This window comes from Clytia hemisphaerica, unplaced genomic scaffold, assembly GCF_902728285.1.
Source record: "Clytia hemisphaerica strain Z4C2 unplaced genomic scaffold, Clytia hemisphaerica genome assembly, whole genome shotgun sequence".
NCBI classification, from domain to species: Eukaryota; Metazoa; Cnidaria; class Hydrozoa; order Leptothecata; family Clytiidae; genus Clytia; species Clytia hemisphaerica.
Window position 1 is genome coordinate 1598601 of NW_027103721.1, and position 22906 is coordinate 1621506.

At 34.7% G+C, this 22906-nt stretch overlaps 1 protein-coding gene across 1 annotated transcript; it reads right to left on the minus strand.

Annotated features, from left to right (window-relative positions):
- Positions 1-154: 154 nt before the first annotated feature.
- Positions 155-19126, minus strand: LOC136804370 (dolichol-phosphate mannosyltransferase subunit 1-like). The gene is made up of 9 exons (XM_067061082.1): positions 18964-19126; positions 11193-11292; positions 10953-10986; positions 10640-10716; positions 3106-3131; positions 2229-2324; positions 1684-1752; positions 991-1105; positions 155-695 (listed from the first exon to the last, which is right to left on the minus strand). The coding sequence occupies exons 1-9, from the start codon at positions 19065-19067 to the stop codon at positions 591-593; spliced, it is 726 nt and encodes a 241-aa protein (XP_066917183.1). The 5' UTR covers positions 19068-19126; the 3' UTR covers positions 155-590.
- Between the last annotated feature and the right edge of the window lie 3780 nt (positions 19127-22906).

Here is a 22906-nt window from a genome sequence, read left to right on the forward strand (position 1 = left end):
TGAAAAGGTCTATACTGAAGATTAGAGAGGTACTTTCACGCACACTTCGCCGATCTAATCACTAAAAATCACGATTAAATCACGAAATTCTTTAATTTCTGATTTTTTATATAATAAGTTAACAAAAGAAATTACAACGAAATACAAATACCTATTTCATTAAAAAAAATACAAATAAACCTACCTATACCAAAAACAGAAATTATTCCAACTATTTTGAAAATTCCTCAAAATTTGAGGGTTCATCAGTAAAACAAAAAATAGAAGTTTTCCTTTAAAATTTGGAAAGTTCACGGTAAACTTAATTTATATCGATTATGTAGATTAGACCTTTTCCCTTTTTAAATAACATACAAAAAGCGCCCCTGGTACAAATAACGCCCCTGATACAAAGACGCCCTTTTTAAGAAGGGATTGGGGAATTTATTCAAAGTTACGGCTTGTTTAATGAAGTATTGAGAAACCTAAGCAAAATGTGTATGAAAATACAAAAGCTGTTGGGTAAATCATTTCTTTGTAAAATTTACATCATCATCAACCTTCGTTTTGAAATTCCTGATAGAATACCAATAATTAACTGTCGGGCTGGATCAAGTTGTAGCAAACAAATACAGAAGTCCTTTAACGAATTGATAGATTTCATTTCCTCCCAATTTTGATTCACCATAAAATCGATCAACAAATGAAATTGGTACCTGAAAAATGGGAAGATAATATAGGAAAAGCTGACACAGAATTTGAATATCAATCTATAAGGTTACAGTTGTAGACTTTCAAGAACTTAGTTCGGACGTTTTGCACCAGGATGATGTAAAAACTCTCTTCGTCGAAATAGCTATAAAAGTTTTAAGTTCGTCAAGTTTAGAAAGAGTCGGTCGGCTGGCGATAAACCAACATTTTTTTATGTCCAGCCTTTCTCCATTATTAGAATAACTACAAGAAGACCCCCTCTCTCCCCTTGATACGGCTAGAAATACACGATAAAAATACCTCTCCAATTGAATATTCGAATTGTCGTGCTCGAATGATCATTTCCATTTGAAATATGTAACCTTTGGATACGCAAGCTGAAACTAATTTACCGAGTACGTCCTTCTTGTATAACCTAAAGATTGTGAGAATAAAATTTCTAAAAGTCTGATCACGATGTTCATGATATGCACCACTGGAGAGGCTTCCAAGAATGTCCACCCAATACGTCACTTTTTCTATTGTTTAAGTGACGTATTGGGTGGAAAATTTGAAAGTTCTCAGAAGACTCTCCAGTGGTGCATATCATGAATAACACAAAACAGCTTTTTTAAACGATATTTCGATCCCTTACGTGCCTATTTACGAAAGATGTGGATTCTTCTTGCAACCAAGTGGGCAGTGTCCAATGACACTAACACGGTCTCCTCATGAAAAACAAATTGATTGTGCGAATAAAAAATTGTTGGAAAATATCTCAAAATATTTAGTTTTCATTTTCAAGAGAAAAAATTATTTTCAATTTTTATATTTTTTTTACTACGTGGACAGACTTTCGATTTGAATATAGAATAACGACTTCTATTTTCATAAGCAAGGAAGGGCGAAGGAAATTTTTGCTTATACAAAAAAATTAAGAATTGCAAAAAATTTGAAGTTCTTGATTCTTTTCGACAAAGTCAGAAACCAAAGGAAGTGATTAATTATACAAACCTGAAACTACCAGTCAAATCAGATGCTCCGGGTCTCAATAAAACTTGAGTAACATAATTGGCTCCTCGGCTGAACGCAAGAACAAAAATTCAAATGAAATAATAAAAATGGCGGTGTATAAATTTGCTTTTTCAAGAACTGACTTTAATCTCTTGGTCTTGAGATGGGTAATTATTTACTTCTCTTGGAATTACCTTATTGGAACTAATTATTTGCGGTCGAAAAAAAAAAATAGAAAAATTGATTTACGCGGGTTTTAATTTTCGCGGTTTTGCCCTTTTCTTGGGACAAATTTCTTTCATTTTCCTAGAGGATTTTCAAATTTTTAGATAAAATTACAAAAAAATTGTATTTCGCGGATTCAAATTTTTCAAAAACGCTGAAATTAATTCCCGCGAAAATTAGTTCCAATAACGTGTAGGTATTATAAGGGCTTTTCAATCCGATAGATGCAATCATTTATGTTCAAACTATCAAAAATATTCAAAGGTTGGAATTACAGAAAATTGAGATACGATACAAAATATTGAAAACCGATAGAATACCTGATCAACTTTCGTTTGAAATCCCATCCGTAAACACCTCCGTTGCCAACGTATCGAGTTCCTGATACTACATCATAATCGTGTTTCTGTTGCAACCTATAATATCAAAAGAAGAGTGTGAGAAGGATGAGTTTGACTTAAATTAAACGCACAATAAACATACCGAAGAAAATAGTGACTTAAGTCAATTCGCTTTGAATGTTTTGCTATCATTAATTTCATAGCAATATATTTCGCAGGTCTATTGACCTCTATGAAACATTATTATAGAGAATTACAGTTCAGGCACAAGGGCCTCTAAACCGTTCTTGTACAAAAAATCTTTTTGAAATATAATTGTTCACGAGGGCTAGTATTTGATTCAAAAATCAAGAAGCTCAGTTTGTATCACGCCTTATCCTACTGTCAGTCTAATGCATTTGGTTGGCTAAATAAAATAGACACTACTTGCCAAAAAATATAGATTTGTTAGGTAAAGAGTAGTTTTGTCACTTTTTTGCTTTAAATTTTCTTTAAGTATTTTTTTGGAGGAATTATGAGCTCAAAACAAAAATCTGATTTGAAAATATTTACTTATTTTTGCTTTAGCTCTATTTTTTACTCATCCTTGACCTTGTTGGCCGTTTTGTTTTGATTTTTCTCCCGCCGCTTACCCAGTCCCCCAAATGTCAACGTGGTCATATTTTGCACATGTGAAATATTGAATATCGCAAATATTTCGATATTCTCAAACAATCAAAATGCTTATATTCTTTTGGGTCGGCAATAATGAGGAAAAGTCATCATGAACCAATCAGATTTATTGTACACCGGCCAACACGTTTGAAAACGAAGTCAGTGAAAGGAGTGAAATTTCACCTCAAAATATAACACTTACGCTATGAATTCAGGTATAAACTTCGGCTGAAAAAAACAAAAGAGAAATAAGATTCAGATTAACTTTTGGTGTAAGAAAAAGTTAATTCCAAGAAAAAAAAAGATTTCTTTTTTGGATTTAGACCATAATACGAGTCTGAAAAAGCGGTAATCTGAAAAATTGATTCAGTTTAAACTGAAGAATGCTTAAATATTATTTCCAGGATAAATATCGCACTCATTTCTTAGCTACATTATATAACGTTACCTTACGTAATCTGCGTAACGTAGAAAAGAAAACAATCAGAAAAGTTGAAAATTTTTGTGAAGTCATTGCAGTGGTACATATTATGAGGCCTTCCCAGCGGTAAGTCTGATCACGATATCAAGCAATTTTTAGTCAGCCAACAGCTGATTATTCAAATAGGCTTTTTCACCATCATCAGACCAAAAGCAAAAAAAATGTTACCCCGACATGCTCATTACGTAAGCCGTGTTTCCCCGATTTCTAAAGTTTATATCCGATCGGGTTAACTTTTAGTGTACTTTTAGCGTGTGTTGTTTTTAGAAAACATAGATGTGGTGTTTCAAGATGGCGGCTGAAGCGGCTCAGTGTTTTAAGTGTAAATGCAGGAAGAAAATGCATGTTGCAAGCTTCAATTTCTGTCATATCTTTTTTATAATGACTTTGAAACTTGCCAAATCAAACACATGATTTTCATCAAGGGGATTCTTTTTTATATTTGTTGAAGGTTTAGCAATTTGCTCAAGTTTTTGTTATTTTTACCTAGTTGAATTTCCAAGAATTTCTGCTTTTTGTGTTTTGCAATAAATAAACATAGTTTTCCTGTTTGCCTCTAGCTGTAGGTAGAATTGATCATGTTATAATGTTATTGGAATATGATAAAGTATAAAAAAGTACAGCTACTGTCTAAATTTGATAAAGACAGGATGCAATCATGTTTTTGGACTTGGACGTGTTTGGCTACAACAACAGCAGAGGGCGACAATCAAAAATATGTCTGTTTGCGTAGGCCAACCAATCCAACCAACTTGGCAGACGAGATGCCGGAGGAGAAAATTGTTAGAATTTTTCATCAAGCGAGCAAATAAATATTAAAAACTATACTTTGAAATCATTTTCAAAAAACCCGACTAGATTGACTCAATTTTAAGAAAATTTTTGACGCGAACGAAACATATATTTGATTGCCGCCAGAACACTGGATAAATGACGACCACATATTATTTTTTTATTGTTCGCATATCTGGACGCAGATTGTGTTTTGTGACCTTGGCGCATGTTTTGGGCTTTTTTGGTTGGAAACACCCACCTGTTCATAATAGACCTTTTTTCAAAGAGGCCACCCTGTTGAATAATTATGTAGTCCAGCAGAAAAACAATGATAAAACCATGCATAATCATTACAATATGCATGATAAAGTAATTATGCATGGCTCCATCATAAAAATAAAATTTTATACAAATTATCATGATATATATAAACACTACGTGTACTGTAATCTTTTAGAAGGGTTTGTCCATAATAGGGGGTGTCCATAAAGGGGTAACCTACCTTACTAAAATACAGTTTCTGTTGAAATTTTACAGAGACTGGACTACTTTTCGAAAAGTTTTTGAGGCAAATTGTGTTTTTCTAGAGTATGTGACTAGCTTAATTGTTAAATGACAGTCAGTTACAATTTCTAGAGTGTGAATTTCTAGTAGGACACATGAAGAATTGTGACAAAGTGTTATTAATAATAATAATAATAATAATGATATATTTCCGGCATTTCCAAAATTTACATTTGGCTCTTCACCTGAAAATTCTGTATATAATATATGTGCAATGTCTAGAAAAAAATTGCAAAATAACCTGGTAGTATACTGAAGAAAAATTGGGGCCGTATATGGACAAGCAGATAGGGACGAAGCGGTGGGCTAGTATGACGAATAAAATGATTGGGATTAAGAAGTATAAGGGGTAAAATGTGAATAGTGATAGAGCTAGACTAAAACCTAAACAAATCCGAGTATCTGAGTATGCTAGCTGAGGCCATCGCAATGTGTGCTATTATAAAAAATTAACGAATATATTTAAAAAAAAAAAAAAATACTAACATAATGTTATAAGCTAGACTAGACTAAGGTTCAAGTACTATTGGTGGCTAGAGGTAAAGTAAGCGACAAAATAGATCTAAGAACTCAGTGAGATAGAATCACGACAGAGCGTGAGATAGAATGAGTAAAACTTGCATAGATTGCAACACCGAAGGCTGTGTAAAAGTGTACTGGACCTTGCAAAACACGACCAGTATTATGACATAAATAAGTGAGCTATCAACTATCTAAATTAAATTAATTGAAAATAATTAAACATCAAATGGAAAAAAAAAAAAAAAAAAAAAAAAACTTCATAGAACTAGAATATAATAAAGTCATATATATGCACTGAAGAAAATACAGACTAAGTAAACCTAAGAACAGATGGGCTAAATCTAAAATCAGAATGGAGACTTGGGAACCAAGGCTACGAGTAGGGATATTAGAAGAATTGAAGTCAGAATTAATTAAAACTAAAATGGCGCGTGAATCAAATCGAGAATTAGACTAAAACTAGGTATAAGAAATAATATAACATAGAAAGCACCAGCTAGGAAATAGCGAGTAGCGACGCAGGGACTACAGTTGGTAGAAGAGGTACTACTGCAAGCTCCTAGCTAGGGCTTGTCGAAAAAAATTTTTTTTGTTCTTGACAAAAGGCTTTGTAAGTTTCTGAGTCACGACAGTTAAACAGGTAGTTCATTAAAAATTTTAGAAGCTTCAGATTCAAAGGAACCACTAACATTACAGGTTTCACGCAATTTAGTTCCACCAATTACATCCGTTCGAGTTTTGGCTTGCACATATTTCTCCATAGGGAGGAATTTGGGCCAGTCATTCATATTCACTGATTTCCACGCAAGTTTAGCCAAACTGTATTCGGTCCGTTCTTTGACAGGTAGCCATTTCATATCTATTACGTCAGACTTGCGAGAGTAGCTCTTCCGGACGAAGCTAGCTGTGGCATTTTGGACTCGTTGTAATTGGTGAATAGATATTGTGGTGCGTTGTGAATTACGGTATTACCATAGTCTATTTTACTCAATACAAGAGATTCTGCCAATTGGCGTCGTACACGGTATGGTAAATATCGTTTGATGAGGGATAGACTCTTCAGCGTGCCATATGCTTTAGTGACGATTTTTTTGACATGTTCATTCCATGTTAGGTGTTCGGTGAAGATGATTCCTAGCAGCTTGAATAGGGGAACACGCTCAATCACATTTTCGTTATTTGACTTGATTTCGAATTCAAAATTATGCCTTCTTGCCATTTGAGATGTGGCAAAGAGCATCGATTTAGTTTTTCTGGCGTTAAATATCAAGTTCGAATCCAGCGACCATTTCTCAATTACGCTAATATCAGAGTTCATTTCAGTGACACAATTTTCAAGCTCGTTTGGTTTGGTGTGGCGATATATAGTCGTGTCATCAGCATATTGAACACATTTTGCGGTGGTTTTGTTGCCATGTCGTACACGTAAATGTTGAAGAGAATGGGTCCAAGTATGCTTCCTTGGGGGACTCCATTAGTAACTGTGAGAATGGATGACTTCTTGTCGTTGATCTGTACGTACTGAAGTCGATTGCTCAGATAGTTGGAGATAACATAGAGTGACTTTTTTGAGAATCGTAGTGTGTGAAGTTTTTTGATAAGAGTTTCAAAATCAACTGTATCAAATGCTTTTGAAAAGTCAGCGAGAACTGCAAGAGTGATTTCGCCTCGATTCATCGCTTTCAGGATGTCGTTTTTGATTTTGATGCAGGTGGTTATTGTGCAGTGACCCTTTCGAAAACCAGATTGATGTATTGATAGTAGTTCTTCACTTTCTAGATAGTTTGTCATCTGTGTCAAATCAGTCTCTCGTATAACTTTTGAAAGGATCGGTTAATATGAGATTGGACGTAGTCGCTCGGAGCAGGGGACTCATTTTTAGGATAGGGCTGATTTCGAGATCTTCCACTGGCGGAAGACGGATTGTCGAATGGAAGAGTTGATAATATGGCAAATGGGACTACAGATTTCATCGATGGCGAGTTTAATGTATTTCGACGGTATCTGGTCATGGCCGGTTGAGCAGTCGTTTCGAAGATTACATAAGGCTTTACGAACGTCAGCGTAGGAAACTTCGTTATGTCGAATGGATGTCTTGTGCAGGTAATCGTTTGATGAGTTGATGTAGGATTTGCTTGATTTAGGTTTTGAGTTAAGAAGTCTCCCGGCTGTTGTTGAAGTGGACATTGAGTGTGTCGGGGTCAGCGTATCTTTTGTGGTGATGGTTTCAGGATGCGATGGATGGTTACCATACTTCTTTCGGTCTTTTGGAGGATAGTGCGCGTCGGTAAAAACTGGATTTTGTTACTCGAATAAGAGTTTTTAATTCGTTTCGGAGTTTACGAAACAGATCCCCAATCTTTTGCTCGGACTGCGGGGAATGACCATTTGGTTCGTAATATCTCTTTTCCTTTTGCTTCTCGCTGATGTTGAGATCTTTTAACCACGGAGCTGGTGGGCGCGTTAATTTCTGCCTTATGAGGGGTGCGTGTCGGTCTAGACAATCGGTAAAAAGTTTGTTAAATATGTCTAGTTTTTCTTCAGCGGTATCAAAAGCGTAAACAAGATTGAACGTATTTGTCTGATATCTGTTTTAAATGCTGCTAAATTAAAGTTTTTTCTCATTTCGAATAAATTTATATCTGGGTTCAAACCGTGGCTTGCGTAGATTACATATGACGAAGGCAGCATCATGATCGCTCATTTCGTCGCATGGGATAACATCATCGTGGATGACTTTTGAGAATGAGGTAACGATATGGTCAATGCAGGTTTTTCCCTTCCGGGTTGGCTTCTTCACTTGTTGACGTAAACCGAGACGATCGAGGGTATCTTTATATTCGTCAGCAACGTTGTAGTTCTCTTTCAGGAGATCGATATTTGTATCACCAGTAATCACGATTGGATCAGACCAGATGGTGTGAACGTACGATATTAATGTTTCGAATTTTTGAAGCCAAGCACGTTTGTCAACGTCTTCGGAACTTGGTTGATAGAAACGGCTATAAGAAAGGGACTTTTCTTTCCCTTCACTTCAAACCACTGGTGTTCGATCGTTGTATCTTTCTCGTCAATGTCAGTTCTTTGGGCGATGTTTAATGCCGTCTTTGAAGTAGGCTCCCACGCCACCGCCCACGTTTACCATTTCTGTTATTGTATCTGAAAGGATGATATCCGGAGAAGTTGAGTTGTCGGATGAGTGCAGGATTGTCAACGAGCCATGTCTCAGAGATTGTTAGGATATCGAACTTGTGTTTTAGGAGCATGGCTTCAAGTTGGGCAGTCTTATTTTTGATAGATTGAATGTTAAGGTGCGCAATGCTGTAGTTGTTTCGGTTGGCATTTAGAAGATCCAACTGGATTTGAGTATCTTGTTGCGCTGGGATATCATTCACGGTCGAGGGGTCTGATAGTAGAAAGTCTATATCGACATTGTTGAACGGTAATTCAGTAAGCAGACAGTTGTGACACGTCCATAAATTGTGTTTGTCTGAGAAGTTTTTTACAGTTTTATAAATACATTTTAGTGAGTCGAGTTGAGACAAACCTTGCATTCCAAGTGGTGCGAATTCTTACGGCAGTTTTGGCCAAACAGGACAAGCGAGCGGACCCGGATTAGTTTCGATGTCACCAGAGATGAGGAGTCGAAATGTTGCCGAATGATTTGCGTACAGATGGATCGGTGCACAAAACCTCCGTTTGTTGTTGTGATTTTGACGTCGAGTCAAAAAGTCTTTGTTTTGAACTTTAAATTTCGATTTCTCGTGGCTTCTTCCCATTTGATGTAGAAAGAGATACACCATTACGACGAGCGCAGCTTCCTTCATCTTCTTTAGCAAAAATCAGCTCACTTCTTTTTAATTTGAGTGAGAATTTTAAGAAAAACTAATTTATTTTCACTCTTTTGACGTTAGTTTTCAAAAAAACGTCTAACCGTTGAGAAGTCGTTGCAGTGAAAGTTATGTGAGATTAGAATTTACTTAATCTACTTGTCCATTTACCATTTCGTATTGCATTGTTTTGTTTTGCTTGGTTATTGTAAACATGCTACTGGAATAAATATAATAAACAATTATTTAAAAAGAAAACTACTTGTATTTATAAATGTAAATGATTCGTCTATTTGACGTGCCATTTGAATTTTTTGATAAAATCCTTGTACAGGTTTATAAGGCGAGACAATTTAATTTGTTGTTCTACACGGGCCCGACCGACCCTTTTTTGCTAAAATCAAAAAATAATAATCTTGAATTTCCACTACAATATATTTTACACACTAGTTATTTGTAAGAATTAAACTTGAATAAAGCTGAAAATTAATTCAAGAAATTGAAAAATCATATTAAAAGCATTCCATACACTAAAATTTCATTATGATCTTCATCGAAGATAAAAAACAAAGTGAATTTTTGATCCAGATACTTTTTGGAAAATTTTCTCGGTACCTTACCAACCCTATAAATTAGAAATTTATTCTAATTAAGCCGAACGACCGACCCATATTTTTCTAACGATCTGTCCGTAGAGAAACAAATTAAATTGGTCACAGGACATATGTAAAATTTTGTGATTTGTCCCTAGATTTTTACTTTATCTTCAAAAATGTTAAAAGTTGAATTTATAAATTTAATTAAATGCTTAACATACGGAATGTTCATTTTCTACTCAATCTAACTACTCTCGGGTACCTAATAGCCGGGGGGTTTGGATAAGCAGGGGGGGGGGTGTGAAAAAATCTCAAATTAATAAGCGGGGGGGGGGGGGGGGGTGGAATAAAAATGTCCTGGGTGGAAAATGTTCGAAAAGGAGGCTGATACAGCAGAATTAGGGCAAAAGAGGGAACTTTCAAAAAAAAATTTCCCAAAAATCAATAAGCGAAGGGGTTGGAATAAGAATATCCTGGGTGGAAAATTTTCCAAAAATTAATTAGCAGCCCCCCCCCGGCTATTAGGTACCCGAGAGTACTAGGAGTTTAGAGTAACCTGGACAAACATTTTTAAGCAAAATGTGATTTTTTAGCTCTTAAAATTTTCCAATTTCGCTTGCTTCTTTATGCATCCAGTCCTTCCTTCCATCGCAGCTACTTAACTTCTTTACAAGCTATTCAACTAATAATCTAGCTTATTGGCTGACTTTCCAGCCGCGGCTGGTTTATTTGTCTTCAATCAAGATCACAAAATTTTTTGGCTATTCACGTATCCCTTTGAAGAAGTCAAAATCACGCATCACGGCTCAAAAATCTTTCAAATCACGATCACGTTTTGACCTCTGATCACGCAATCACGAAAATTTGTTTCCAAATCACGTAATCACGCTAGAAAAAAGTTCCTATCACGCCATCACAAAAACTGCTTGCGGGCCACTTTTATGAATAAGTATAAAGTAAATCTCCTACGTGATGTGAGAGATCAGCATCCATGATAATGATAAAATCTCCTGTCGCAAACTGTAATCCATGGATATATGCAGTTCCTACATATAAATTGAAAATTGATACTTAATCGGAAGAACAATCATGAAAAAAAATTAGCTGGAAGAAAGAATTTGTTCACTTGGGGATCATTTCTTCCTGATCAAATTTTAAATTAGTCATTTTCCTGGCTAATATATTATTGAAGTTATTCTACACAGAATGCACTGCGTAGAATAAGAATAGCATTTTTAAAGCATCAAAGTGGTTAAAAATAAAATGACATCATTGTACAAACCTAATCCCAATTTCTTTGCCCTTGGCCTCAGTAACTAAAAAAGGAAAAAAATTAATCATTAGGTTAAAACACACCCTCCACCCTCCAACTATGAAATTATGAGACTTGAAGTCTTGAAAATCATTGAAAAACACAACTGCAACCTTGGGTCACTTAAAAGGCACTACTCATGGCTGAATAATTATCCATGTTTTAAAAAGTTGCGTTTTTTAACAGAAGAACAAAACATAATTCTCATACAATATGTTCTTCTCCATAGATATCGATTAGTTGCTTAGCAACGTCTTGTGTACCGTCTGGGCTGCCATCATCAATAATAATGATCTCATAATTGATGTTACTGTAAGAAGAAAACAGTCAAAAACTTAAAAATGAGGTCAAGAAAAATCGTAAGTTGCCAGTGTCCCTTTGTTATATTTGTTATATGGGATGCTGGTCAGCATAAAAATTCTCTTCCTCTTAGCAATTTTTTGCCAAGCAAGTTTTTTGAGTTGATTTCAAAGATAAATGATATAAGGATATTATGGTACACAAGATAAAAATATTAAAAGATATCTTTCATCTCAAAAATTAAAAGAGCACACTACTCCGAGTTTCGTGCTACTGCACTTTTCAAATGTATAAAATAAAATATTTAGAAATTCTCTTAATTTAAAAAGTTGAAAAATGTTTAAAAAATTGAGATAATTGTTGCAATGCAATACTGGTACATAATATTGGTACACAAGCTCATAAACTTTATTGATACTCAAAATTGGCAGGGATTTAATTTGGCGAGTTGGTATCATAACTACAGGTTTTTTTAAGAACACCCAAAGTTTTTGAAGACTTTGAATTCTAAGCCTAAAAATGTTCTTAACATGTTCTTAATTTTACTATTTTGTGAGCATTTTTGTTCATTCTCCAAAGAAATTGGGCCTCTTAGAGTCCATCGAAGCCTTATGTTCTTATAGTTCTAGTTTGTTCTTATAACAAACGTGTAGGTGACTAGGCACGATTAAAACTGGGTCATCACGAGAGACATTATTATTACAGGGTGATGAGACAACAATGTACTGTAAAAGAGTGAAATCGAATTAAGAATATGCATTGTAGGATTGTATTAGGCATCTTTCAAATTTATAAATATTTGAAATTGTAGAAATAAGCCTTTTTAAAAAGAATAATTACATATAATAAACTTTAATAAGTTAAGTGAAAATGAAATATAGCAGGTGGTGGAGGGTTATTAGAATTACTTTCACAATGTATCAAATTTAGAAATAAACAAAATTAAAATTACCAATATGAGCGTTTTATATAAAAGTGCTTCTTTATAAGTCTACAGTTCATTCATTCATTCATTCATTCATTCATTCATTCATTCATTCATTCATTCATTCATTCATTCATTCATTCATTCATTCATTCATTCATTCATTCATTCATTCATTCATTCATTCATTCATTCATTCATTCATTCATTCATTCATTCATTCATTCATTCATTCATATGTTTCCATACGTTTCTATTTGTTTCCTTCTATTTTCCCTTCGAATACAATGGACACATGTATCACTATAAAATTCAAGATCTTGGTCGCATAACACATTTCTACATACTTTACATTTCTTTGTTTGATTTTTCCTCCCTTCATGTGCCCATTGACAAGATTCACAAATCTTGTTGCGTAAGTTAACGTCATGGTCAGACAGAATTTCAGAGCAAATTGGACATTTCTGAGTCATGTCATTGTATATTTTTGAAGGTTGCGTCTTTGTATTTTCGTTTCCCATTATCGTAACTTACATTCGAACAATATCCACCAAACTAATCTAGTCTCTTGTAGATGCTGTATGTCAATGAATGTCTATGTAAAATATGTCGATCTTTTATTCCAGAAGCAGATTTGAAGGTTCAGCAGTTTTCACATTTTCTTAGGTTTTAGAGAGTTGCTTGAAAGTAGTTTCTAGATTGTATTACACCTTTTTCTATTAGAATTTTTTTGAAGCCTTTGGATGTCCTGAATTTTTTAGGGTTTCAAGTTTATAAATTGTTGTTATTTTTTTCAATTTGTGAGTAATTTTATTTAATTTCCTAAGAAATAAAAGCCCTAAAATTTTCTTAAATCTGAAAGTGTTGTTCTTTTGTGCTCTGGTCTCTACACACCTTATGTTTTCTATTTTTGGTTCTTGTAATTAAAACAACTTAAGGCTAAAATAGTAATTATGACCTAATTAAAAAATGTTTATTTTGTAAATTAAAGGAAACCTACTACTACTAATTCTATGTTTTCTTTTCTTTTAAACAAACCTTGGATTCGATATACATCTTACGTCTACACAAAACTAATGTTCATAGATGTTTATTTCTCAATTTTATAAAGCTGACGAAAGTAAAGTACAAATTTCCCCTTTGATTGTAAAGTATAATATGCACGCCTCCCCCTTAAATTGCGTCAGAAATGTAAAATTTTCTTGATTTTTGACAAACACTTACTATTATCCGTTTTAAAAACCTGAAATGGGATAAAAATCGAAGACTATAACTTTTTGATAAATTATAAAGATTAAAGTAGCAGTAAACCTCATACAATTGCAAGAGGAAATCCCTGACCTTGTTGGTTATAACTAATCAAAATTTTGATAATGTAGGAGTTCCTTAATGTAGTTCATGGCCCAAAAATGTCTCAATTTTTTCAAAAAGTAAATCTTTTACGTTTTTACGTTTAGTGGTAAAAAAGGTATTAATTTGACATGAATTTTAGCAGGATAATTTAAAAATTCCCCATTTACCTTCATTTTTTGAATATAAAATCTCATATAAAACTTCTGATCTACCTGGCTCTTCACAAGTTAAAAATGCAAAAATTGCAGGTTTTCAATACAGTACTGTACTGTACTTTTGTAATTTTGTAATTTTTTTTTTGAATTAGGCAACCATCATAACATGTTTCTTTCACGTTGCCGGGTGACCAAGCCTGGGTACAGAAGCAGCCAACGAGCCCATTTCCCCGAAATATCTGTTTCCCTCCAACTGATGACGTCATCAGAGAGAAACAGATCAATATTTCTAGGAGATGACATAATAAATTGGGGAACATATGTTTCCAAAAGGATGATATTGCATTGGAAACAGATTGAACTTTCTGGGGAAAACAGATATCAATCAAAAGGGGAAACAGATGAAATTTCCAGGAGAGAGAAACAGATATCCAATTCCTTGGGAGCTTGGGAGAACAGATTTTAATTCGTCAAAATTTTAATTCTGAAGATTGTGGAAACAGACCAAATTCTCTAGGGAAGATACTTTGAGATTAGAAATTTAGGTTTTGAGGAGAAATAGATCTTCATTTCTAGGAATAAGATTTTTAAAACTTTTGGCTACAGATCAAATTTTCCAGGAGGAATATGCCTGGGAAACAGATGGTTACTTGCTGGATGCTTTCGTGGGTATCCAGATTCAAAATTTCTTACCTCAACATACAAAGTTTCTAAAATTTTAGAGTCTGGTGCAACTAAAAAAGTCTCATACAGTTTGTTTGATACCGTATGAGAATGAACCCTTGTTGACAGAATCTCAAAACTTTGGAAACCCAGACTACACACATTACTTACCATATAAAACCTCTTACAAACTCAAAGAACTTTCAAAACTACTTTAAAAACTATATACATCAAAACATCAGCCACATTAATAAAGGCTCCTTTCCAGCAGCCAATTTTATTTAGAAATGAACCTGTGTTTTCATTTTCATTTGTTTGTGTTTTTGCAATGTCAGCTTTTTCCATCAATTATGCGCGCACATACTGTAGAAAAATATCGAAAAATACCCGCTTTGATGGTTAACTGTGCCCAAAACAATGTGAACTTTTAATGAACTTTTTTGTCATTGTAAAGAGGAAAGATAAAATTAAAATTTGGTATATAACTTAACTTAAATGACATGCAACCAAGGCTTTTTTGTTCTTGTATTTTCGCATATAATCCTAGATGGCAAATGGAAGGGCAAAAAGGTCTACCACCCATAGTATACCATACTGCTACATAAACTGGTTCATTATGAAATCAGAGGACCAGCTCTTGCTTTACTCAGGTCTTATCTCTCTAATCGTACTCACTGTGTCAAAATATAAAAACACACATTCTGATCATGTCCCCATCAAACATGGTGTTCCTCAAGGATCTGTTTTGGGCCCCCTGTGTCATTCATCATCTATATAATTATCTCCATCGCTCCCTAGAAAACTCAGAACTATTCATTTCGCTGACCATACTAGTCTTATTTGCTGTGATGAATCTATAAAACATCTGAACAGAAGGGTTAACAGAGATCTTGCTCTATTGGTCCATTGGCTGAGAGCAAACAAGATATGCCTTAACGCCTCAAAAACTGAAATAATTCTATTTAGAAGTCCCAGGAACACTTTTACTAAACATCTTAATTTCAGACTCAGTGGACAAAAACTTCATCTCTCAAGCAAGCTAAATATCTTGGAATTCTGCTAGACGAGCATCCTTCTTGGGAACCTCAAATTCACAGTGTCTCGAACAAGCTTTCTAGAACTGTTGGCTTCCTGTTAAAACTCAGACATTTTGTGGACTTCAAAACACTTCTGTCTACTATACTTTATTTGACTCACATTTAAACTATTTTCTTCAAACTTTAGGTTATACCACTCAAGCCTCTTTCGAAAAAATTGAAGTTCAAAAAAAATAAAGCCTTGAGAAACATACACTTTAAACATAGCAGACACTCGGCTTGCCCACTCTTTATTAGATCTTCTATATTGCCAATCAAAAAACAACTCAAAGTAAAGAACTGCCTTTTTGCTCTAGACCATATTGAAAATAATCTAGCTAAATACTTTTCAAACTACCTTAGATACTCTCCTGTACACTAAAGTACAAGACAGTCACCCAAGAAACTTGAACCACCAACAACCAATACCGTATGGTAAAGTATGGTTCTTACAGTGTAGCTTCCCTAATAACTAAGGACTGGAAGGAACTCCATACCAAGGTTTTGATTCAAGACTTTAACAAATGCTCTAAGCAAACTCTTAAAAACATTTACATCATTTTATTTTAACTAAACTTGCCTCTGATTAGACTCTGGCTATTTACTTTCATCTCTCTTTGTTCTTCTTTATTCTTTTGTTCCTTTCTTTATTATTATATTATCTTGTTTATTATTCTCTTTCTCTGGTCTGAACTTTGTAGGAGAATGTGTTTTTCTATAAGGAATTTTATAATACTTCATGGCAGATTAAAAAGACAATCAGAAAACGAAAGTTTCTTTGTTTTTCATTTTCGCATTTATGGGGAAGAATGAAATTTTCAAAAGATGCTTTATTCGATATGAGGATTCCCTTTTCCGTAAAATCGCGATTCCCCATGGTTGCGAAATGGTGGCTAAGGGTAATTCCTTTGTTCTTATGCTTTTTTGTTCTATGTGACGTAAAGACGCTTCACAATTCGATGTACTTCCACTAACTGGTACCGTGAGATCGGGTAACTTTTTTACCTTAATTCCGTAAATTTTTGCGCGCCCTTAATTTATGCGCCTTTAATTTTTGCGCAGCTCGTAAAATAGAATATTTGCGCATCCTTTAATTTTCGCTAATCTTGCAATTTCTGGGATATTTTCTGGGTGTTTTCAGTGGTGTATTCAAGCTAGATTTTACCAGGGTACATTTACCATGAATCGAGGTCCCATTTTAGTAAAAAAGCCCTAAGATGAGATTTCTACACGTTCAGAAAGATTACAAAAACGTTCATCCTTTAATTTTCACCCTTTTTTAATTTTAGGGTAAGGCCTGGGTCTACAATAAGTTGTGTTCGCGTCTTCTGACCGACTCACTTTTTATCTTAAAAATCCGACCCTTTTCTAGTCAGAAAGTCAGAAAATTTGTCGGATTTTTTAGCGATTATTCAAAGAATTTAGTAGATTCAGCGTAGCCAGCGTTTTGATCATTGCGTATTTTTAAGATTTTTATCTGCAATTTTGCAAAGATTTTTGCGCTAATGCCGACCGACCAACTCAAATTTTTGGGGAACAAGTGCAAATTAGTGCAAATTAGAACAAGTGCAAATTAGGATACCTGTCGGCAATCTCTCCTACCTTGGAGAGTTGTATCCTAATTGGGAGATCTAGGTATCCTAAATAGGAGAGCAGACACTTTGACCTGAATTTTTTAAGTTACTGCTTCGATCTGCGTTTGGAAAACTATGCAAACCTTTTCTTCATCGAGATTTGCACCACTGACCAAAATTTCAAGTAATTTCTCTGGCGGGTTCCTTGAAAATTAACATCCTTGATAATCTGCTGTTCAGAGCCTAAAATTTTGCAAGCTAAAGATTTGTTTTTCTTTTTACGGAACGGCCCGCTACGGTCCGATTTTCGCACAAAAAAAGCGTTCGCGTATGCTAGTTAGCACATTTGAGTGGTGTTTTGGGCTATAGTTTTGCATTCCGCCAGCCAAACTTGATGAAATTCAGTACACAATCTCATTTGCTTATTATTTACATCTTGGAAGTGGTAAGATGGTGCGGATGTCTCTGGTTGGTGAAAAATACAGGTTTTTTGGTTTTTAGTATCCTAATTAGGATGTTGATTGCTATTTTGGATACTTTTTTGTATCCAATTTAAAATACTCTCCTAAGTAGGAGAGATTGCCGAAGGTATCCTAATTTGCACTTGTTCCTGACTGCCAGGCCTAACCTTTGGATGGTTTTAGATCTTGCAAGGCTGCTTTTTATTAATTTCTGTTTTGCTGCCCTTGGTTGGCTAGGAAAGTTTTGGAAACATGGGTTTGCAATTTCATTCTCTAGGGAGACCGGGAGACCAAGCTCTATAACTTTAGAACTTTGTATGTTGAGGTAAATTTTGTTTTTTCTAAAATTTTAAGCTTTTAGTTTGGCATCCAGCTAACCTGATAACAGATGTTTGTAATTTTCTTACGCGCACAGTAAACCTCTGAAGACGCTTGAAAATTATACATCTGAGGAAAAAAGTCCTCCCGTGAAAAATTCTACAACAAGAGTCTTGATGATGTTCGCCAGAAAGTTAAAAATTGATACGCAGCCCTATTCATAAAAACAATCACACAACTTTGTTGTCGTTCCTAGTCCTTTTAGACGAAAGAGGTCCTTACAATTTATATTCATAAGATTATTTTCACACATTCCTTTAGAGCTTTAGCGTGGTGTGCAGAAAACAATCACAATCTGATCTCAGGTTACATCCAGCAGGCTGATACATAGTGTCCTCCCCCCCTTTATAAAGGATTCTGATTTTGGCCCTTTTTTTAAAGTATGGGGGAAAATGAAAAATTTGAAATTTGCTGGGGGAAAATAAAGAGGGGGGAAAACCATAAATTTAGGAGATTTTGACTGGGGGAACTTCACTGATCTCAAGGTGATCTTGTTGCAAAACCTGTTTAAGCAATGAAATCAGCAAATCTTTTGGGATAAACCAACTTTTCAATACAATTTCATTTTTCCAGCACTTTCCAGGCTATTTTTTCAAGCTTTCCAAAATTTCAAACTTGATTTAAGGCATTTTTATGTTAACCATATGGGGGAACCGCAAAATCTTCAAATAGCTGGGGGAATTCAAAAAAGAGGGGGGAACCGAAAAATTTTGAAAAATGGTGGGGGAAATAAAAGAGGGGGGAATGGAGAAAAATTTTGATTTTTAGTGGGGGGAACCAACCCAGGAGGACACTATGTGATAGCTGCTCTATCTATTTATCATAGAGATGTTTTTACAACTTGTGCTAGTACTTTTAAACGTATATTCATCACTTTGTTCATATTCTACATCCTCTTGTACATTTTATTTAGGATGAGAGTATCGGTAAATATATAATCTATCTATTCATCTATCTATCTAGTATATTATGGCCTGAACAAACATTTTTAAATAAAAAATTGATTTAGCTAGACCATAACTTTTTTTGAGTTTGACAAAGAAAAATTCAGCCTGGTGAAAGAAAAGTTTCTTGTGGAAAGAATAAAGAAAAATACCTTTCAGTGAACGTTTTGACTAAAAGCCAGACAATCAAAGGGAGGTTATCCTTCTCATTGTAAGTTGGTAAAAGTATAGAATATTTTGATTTTGATGCCGCCATCTTGAATGGACCACTTGGAAAAATGATTCGAATAGAGCGATGCTACAAATGCACGGATTTTAGAAAGTTGTGGTGTGGCAATCGCATTCCTTTATTTATCTAATCTTTGTTACTAAGAAACGTGTTTTTTGTAAGAACATCTCTCATTTTGAAGCGAGTTTATGTATTCGCACTTTAGAGGACGGCCTGACCAAGTGAATAAACTGAGTTGATTCCGAATAACCCGCAGTGTCAACCCAAAAAATCAAGAACGGTTAAAAAAGTCAAGAGAAGCCACCGGCTAGGAAGTATGATGAAATATCTGTTCTTGAGGCCCGTCTTGAGGTCCCTTTTTCCTGGAAAAAACAATATGTTCTGTATCCTGGGCTCTCCTGGTATCAATTGTTCGGGGAAAAAATGGAACAGCTTTTCTTTAGGAAAGTTTATTTAATTTTAACAAATCTAGAAAAATATGAGGAAAACCACCAAATTTCAACAAAAAATGAAATCACCTGCCAAAATCTTGATCGATGATGAGACTCAAAAATGTAACCAACCAATCTACCGAACATAATTGTGTTAAAGATAACGATAAAATGAGGATCGAGTGTCAAAAATGCCAAGAGAACACTGCATTATGCATGCACCGGATTACCGACTTACCAATTACAAATGTTTCTAAATAAAGGGGCTCCCCCAGGGGCTGGCGTGACGCGTGAATGACCCTTTTTCTGTCGTGAATACGTGAATTGGACTTTTTCAACGCGTGAATACGTGAATTGAGATATCCACGTGAACGTGAAAATAATAAGATTTGACCAGCGTGAATTCGTGAATCGAGATTTTGAGCGTGAACGTGAAAAGAAAATTATTGTCTAAAACAAAACTGAATAAACCTAAATATGTAGTGTTTTCTTGCTCACTTCGCTCGCATAATCCTTGATATCATATTGACCTATTGCCATTGTAAAGTTATTCAAAATAATCAAAAATTGAAACAGAAACAAATATTTTTTCCTTATTTTTCTAAGGGCACATTTTGTGATGCAAATATTGCATCCAGCGAGAGTGTTTTGAGCCAAAACAAAAAAGTCTAAATGAGAAAATTTTCTTCGTCGGCGCTAATGATGGTCGTCTTTCTGTAATCGCTTATATTGTTACTAAATGCAGTACTTGGACTTGGAGACAGTGGAGGGTATTTGGTTCTTCGATAATTTACAAAAGTAGGTAGATAGTTCTAAAAAATTTTATATGATTGCCTCATCGAACATTCAGAAAAAAACTGACGCCGCACCGTGTAAGGCAGGTACGTCACTCGCGTACCAGATTTGTACCAGTAAATGGTCAGTGTTGAAAATAATCAAAGATTCTGAATGAAGTGTTTGACCAAACAAGGCATATTAGGGTAACAATAGTGTGTTAAGGCCGTTTTCTCAGCAATGAAAGAGTGAAAGTTGTCAAAAAATTTTCGCGCTCGCTTCGCTCGCTTTTTCTTTTCCACATCTTTTCTTAAATGAGACAGGGGGTCAAACTTTGGAATTTGCGTCCTCTTGTTGTATCACCTCTTTGAAGCTCTCGACTTTCCAGACCATGAATTTGAGCCAAACCTCGATTTAAATTTATTCTCAAAATAAAATATATTTAGGGCCTGCGACGAAGAAAATTCGGGGGGAAACCTTAAAGCTAAGGCTTAACTTTGCACTTACCTCCCTTAAAAAGCAAATTCAGGCAGGGTTATTATACCACCGTACGCCAGAGAGGTAGTTTTTTGTAGCTTTGGCGTGATAAACGTGATAGACAGACCTTAAACCATAGTCATTATAAAAAACCCCGGTCTGGTAATGTATTGCTGTAGCTTTTTGTTCAATTTTCTTTTGTTACAAACAAAAGGCAAGTTGCGGTTTGCATACTTTTTGATCACGTTACCAAATTCTCCTCTTGGGATTGGCCTATTTTTTAATCACATGATCAAAAAGTTTAAAAAATAAATCGATTTTGGTACGTAAGCTCCATCTTTTAACAATAAAAAGAGACAAAAGCCTTCCAGACCAGTGTTTTTATAATGACTATGCTTAAACATTGCCCTATGAAAGCTCCAATAATTGTAAGAGGTCTTAAAAGGTCGACGCTGTCGAGAATAAGGTCAAAAAACTGCAGAAAACTTTATGTTGGCCATAAAAAGGTCAGATTTATCCCAATAAGGTCACAATCGTTTAACAAAAGAATTAAAAGCAAAATCAGCGCGTGAACGTGAAAATGGTTTTTTTCGCGCGTGAATACTTGAATTGGCAAAAAATTTTGCGTGAATACGTGAATTGAGGGTCGACTGGGGGGGGGGGCTCAATAAAGGCTACCGTAAATACCTTTGCATAAATTGTTGTCCTGTTGATTACAGAAAAAGGTGACTGATCAATCAGGAAGAATCAAATGTTGTACACACAGTTACAAAGAAATATCAGCGTGTAAAGGAGAGTTTGGATATAACTATGCTAAGTGAGTGAATGTAGTGAGATTACTTTAATAGACTCCTGCCCTCCCCAGTCGAATATATTAGCACACCAATCGTCTTTGGCGAGAAAAAAATTCTAAAATTTTATTTCTTTTCCAAAATATAAACGTTCATTGAATTCGTGTACCTTATTACACAAATATTACTAGGCAAGTAATCAACGGCCTTGAAATTGATACACAAAGTAATATTCGTGTAATAAGGTAATGCAAAACAGGGGAAACTACCTGTTACGAATTTTTGGTAACACATCAATAAATGACACAACCATGTTTAATCACTTTCGGTAAAAGTGGTATCAAATTTCTTAGAAAGACTTGTGATAAATACTTGTAAACTATACGTTTTTATACCCATATAAGAACATAATGCTTCAATGGCCAGAATAGCCAAAAGCTAAGAACATCTTTAGGCTTTGCAGACTCGAAAACACCCTTATTCTTAGAAAACTGGACAAAAATACTCACAAAATGGTGAAAATAAAAACATGATGAGATTTTTTTAGGCTTAAAACTCAAAAAGTTAAAAACATCCGAAGGCTTCAAAAAATTTTAATATTCTTATAAAAAACATCATAAATACTTGCAAATAATGCACTTACTAATAAGCTGACATATAAATGCTGATAAGAAAGAAATCCGTACTTAGCTCAGAAATTACTTTTTGTACGCATTCAAACAATCGTCAAACTTTGATGTAAGAAGCGTAAGGATGTAATGTAAGCTTGATCTTTTTTCCTAAAAGCAGAACTCTCTGACAATTTTTTTTGGATTCAAATGTCAACTTCTATATTGGTTGGTAGAATATACCAAAGTATAGTTACTTTTGATTGATTGGCTGAAATGCTATTACAGATTTATTGTTAATGATTGCGCTTTACTTATTAAATTCGCAAAGAAGATCAATTGAAAAATCAATATGTCGAAACTACCATACGAAGGTAAGGACAATTCCAATTTTACAAAACTTTACATAAAAAAATCTAGCGTTCGTAGCTTCCTTACAATCATCTTATCAGAAAAGAACCCGGGTAGGTAGAGACGTGCCCGTTTTCTTTATAAGAACATCCAAAATTTTTGAACGCTTTGGAAGTTCTTAACTATTTTGAGATTCATGCCTAAAAATGTTCTTAACATGTTCTTATTTTCATCATTTTGTGAGTATCTTTGTCCATTTTCCTAAGAAATTGAATGTTACAGAGCCCGCAAAGCCTTAAAACATTCTGATTGTTCTGAACATTTTGGCCATCGAAGCATTATGTTTTGATATAGTCTGTTCTTATAAAACGTGTATATGCGTATGCTCCCGTGAGTATCACTATGTATGGCTAATACACGGTGACCATAGTCTT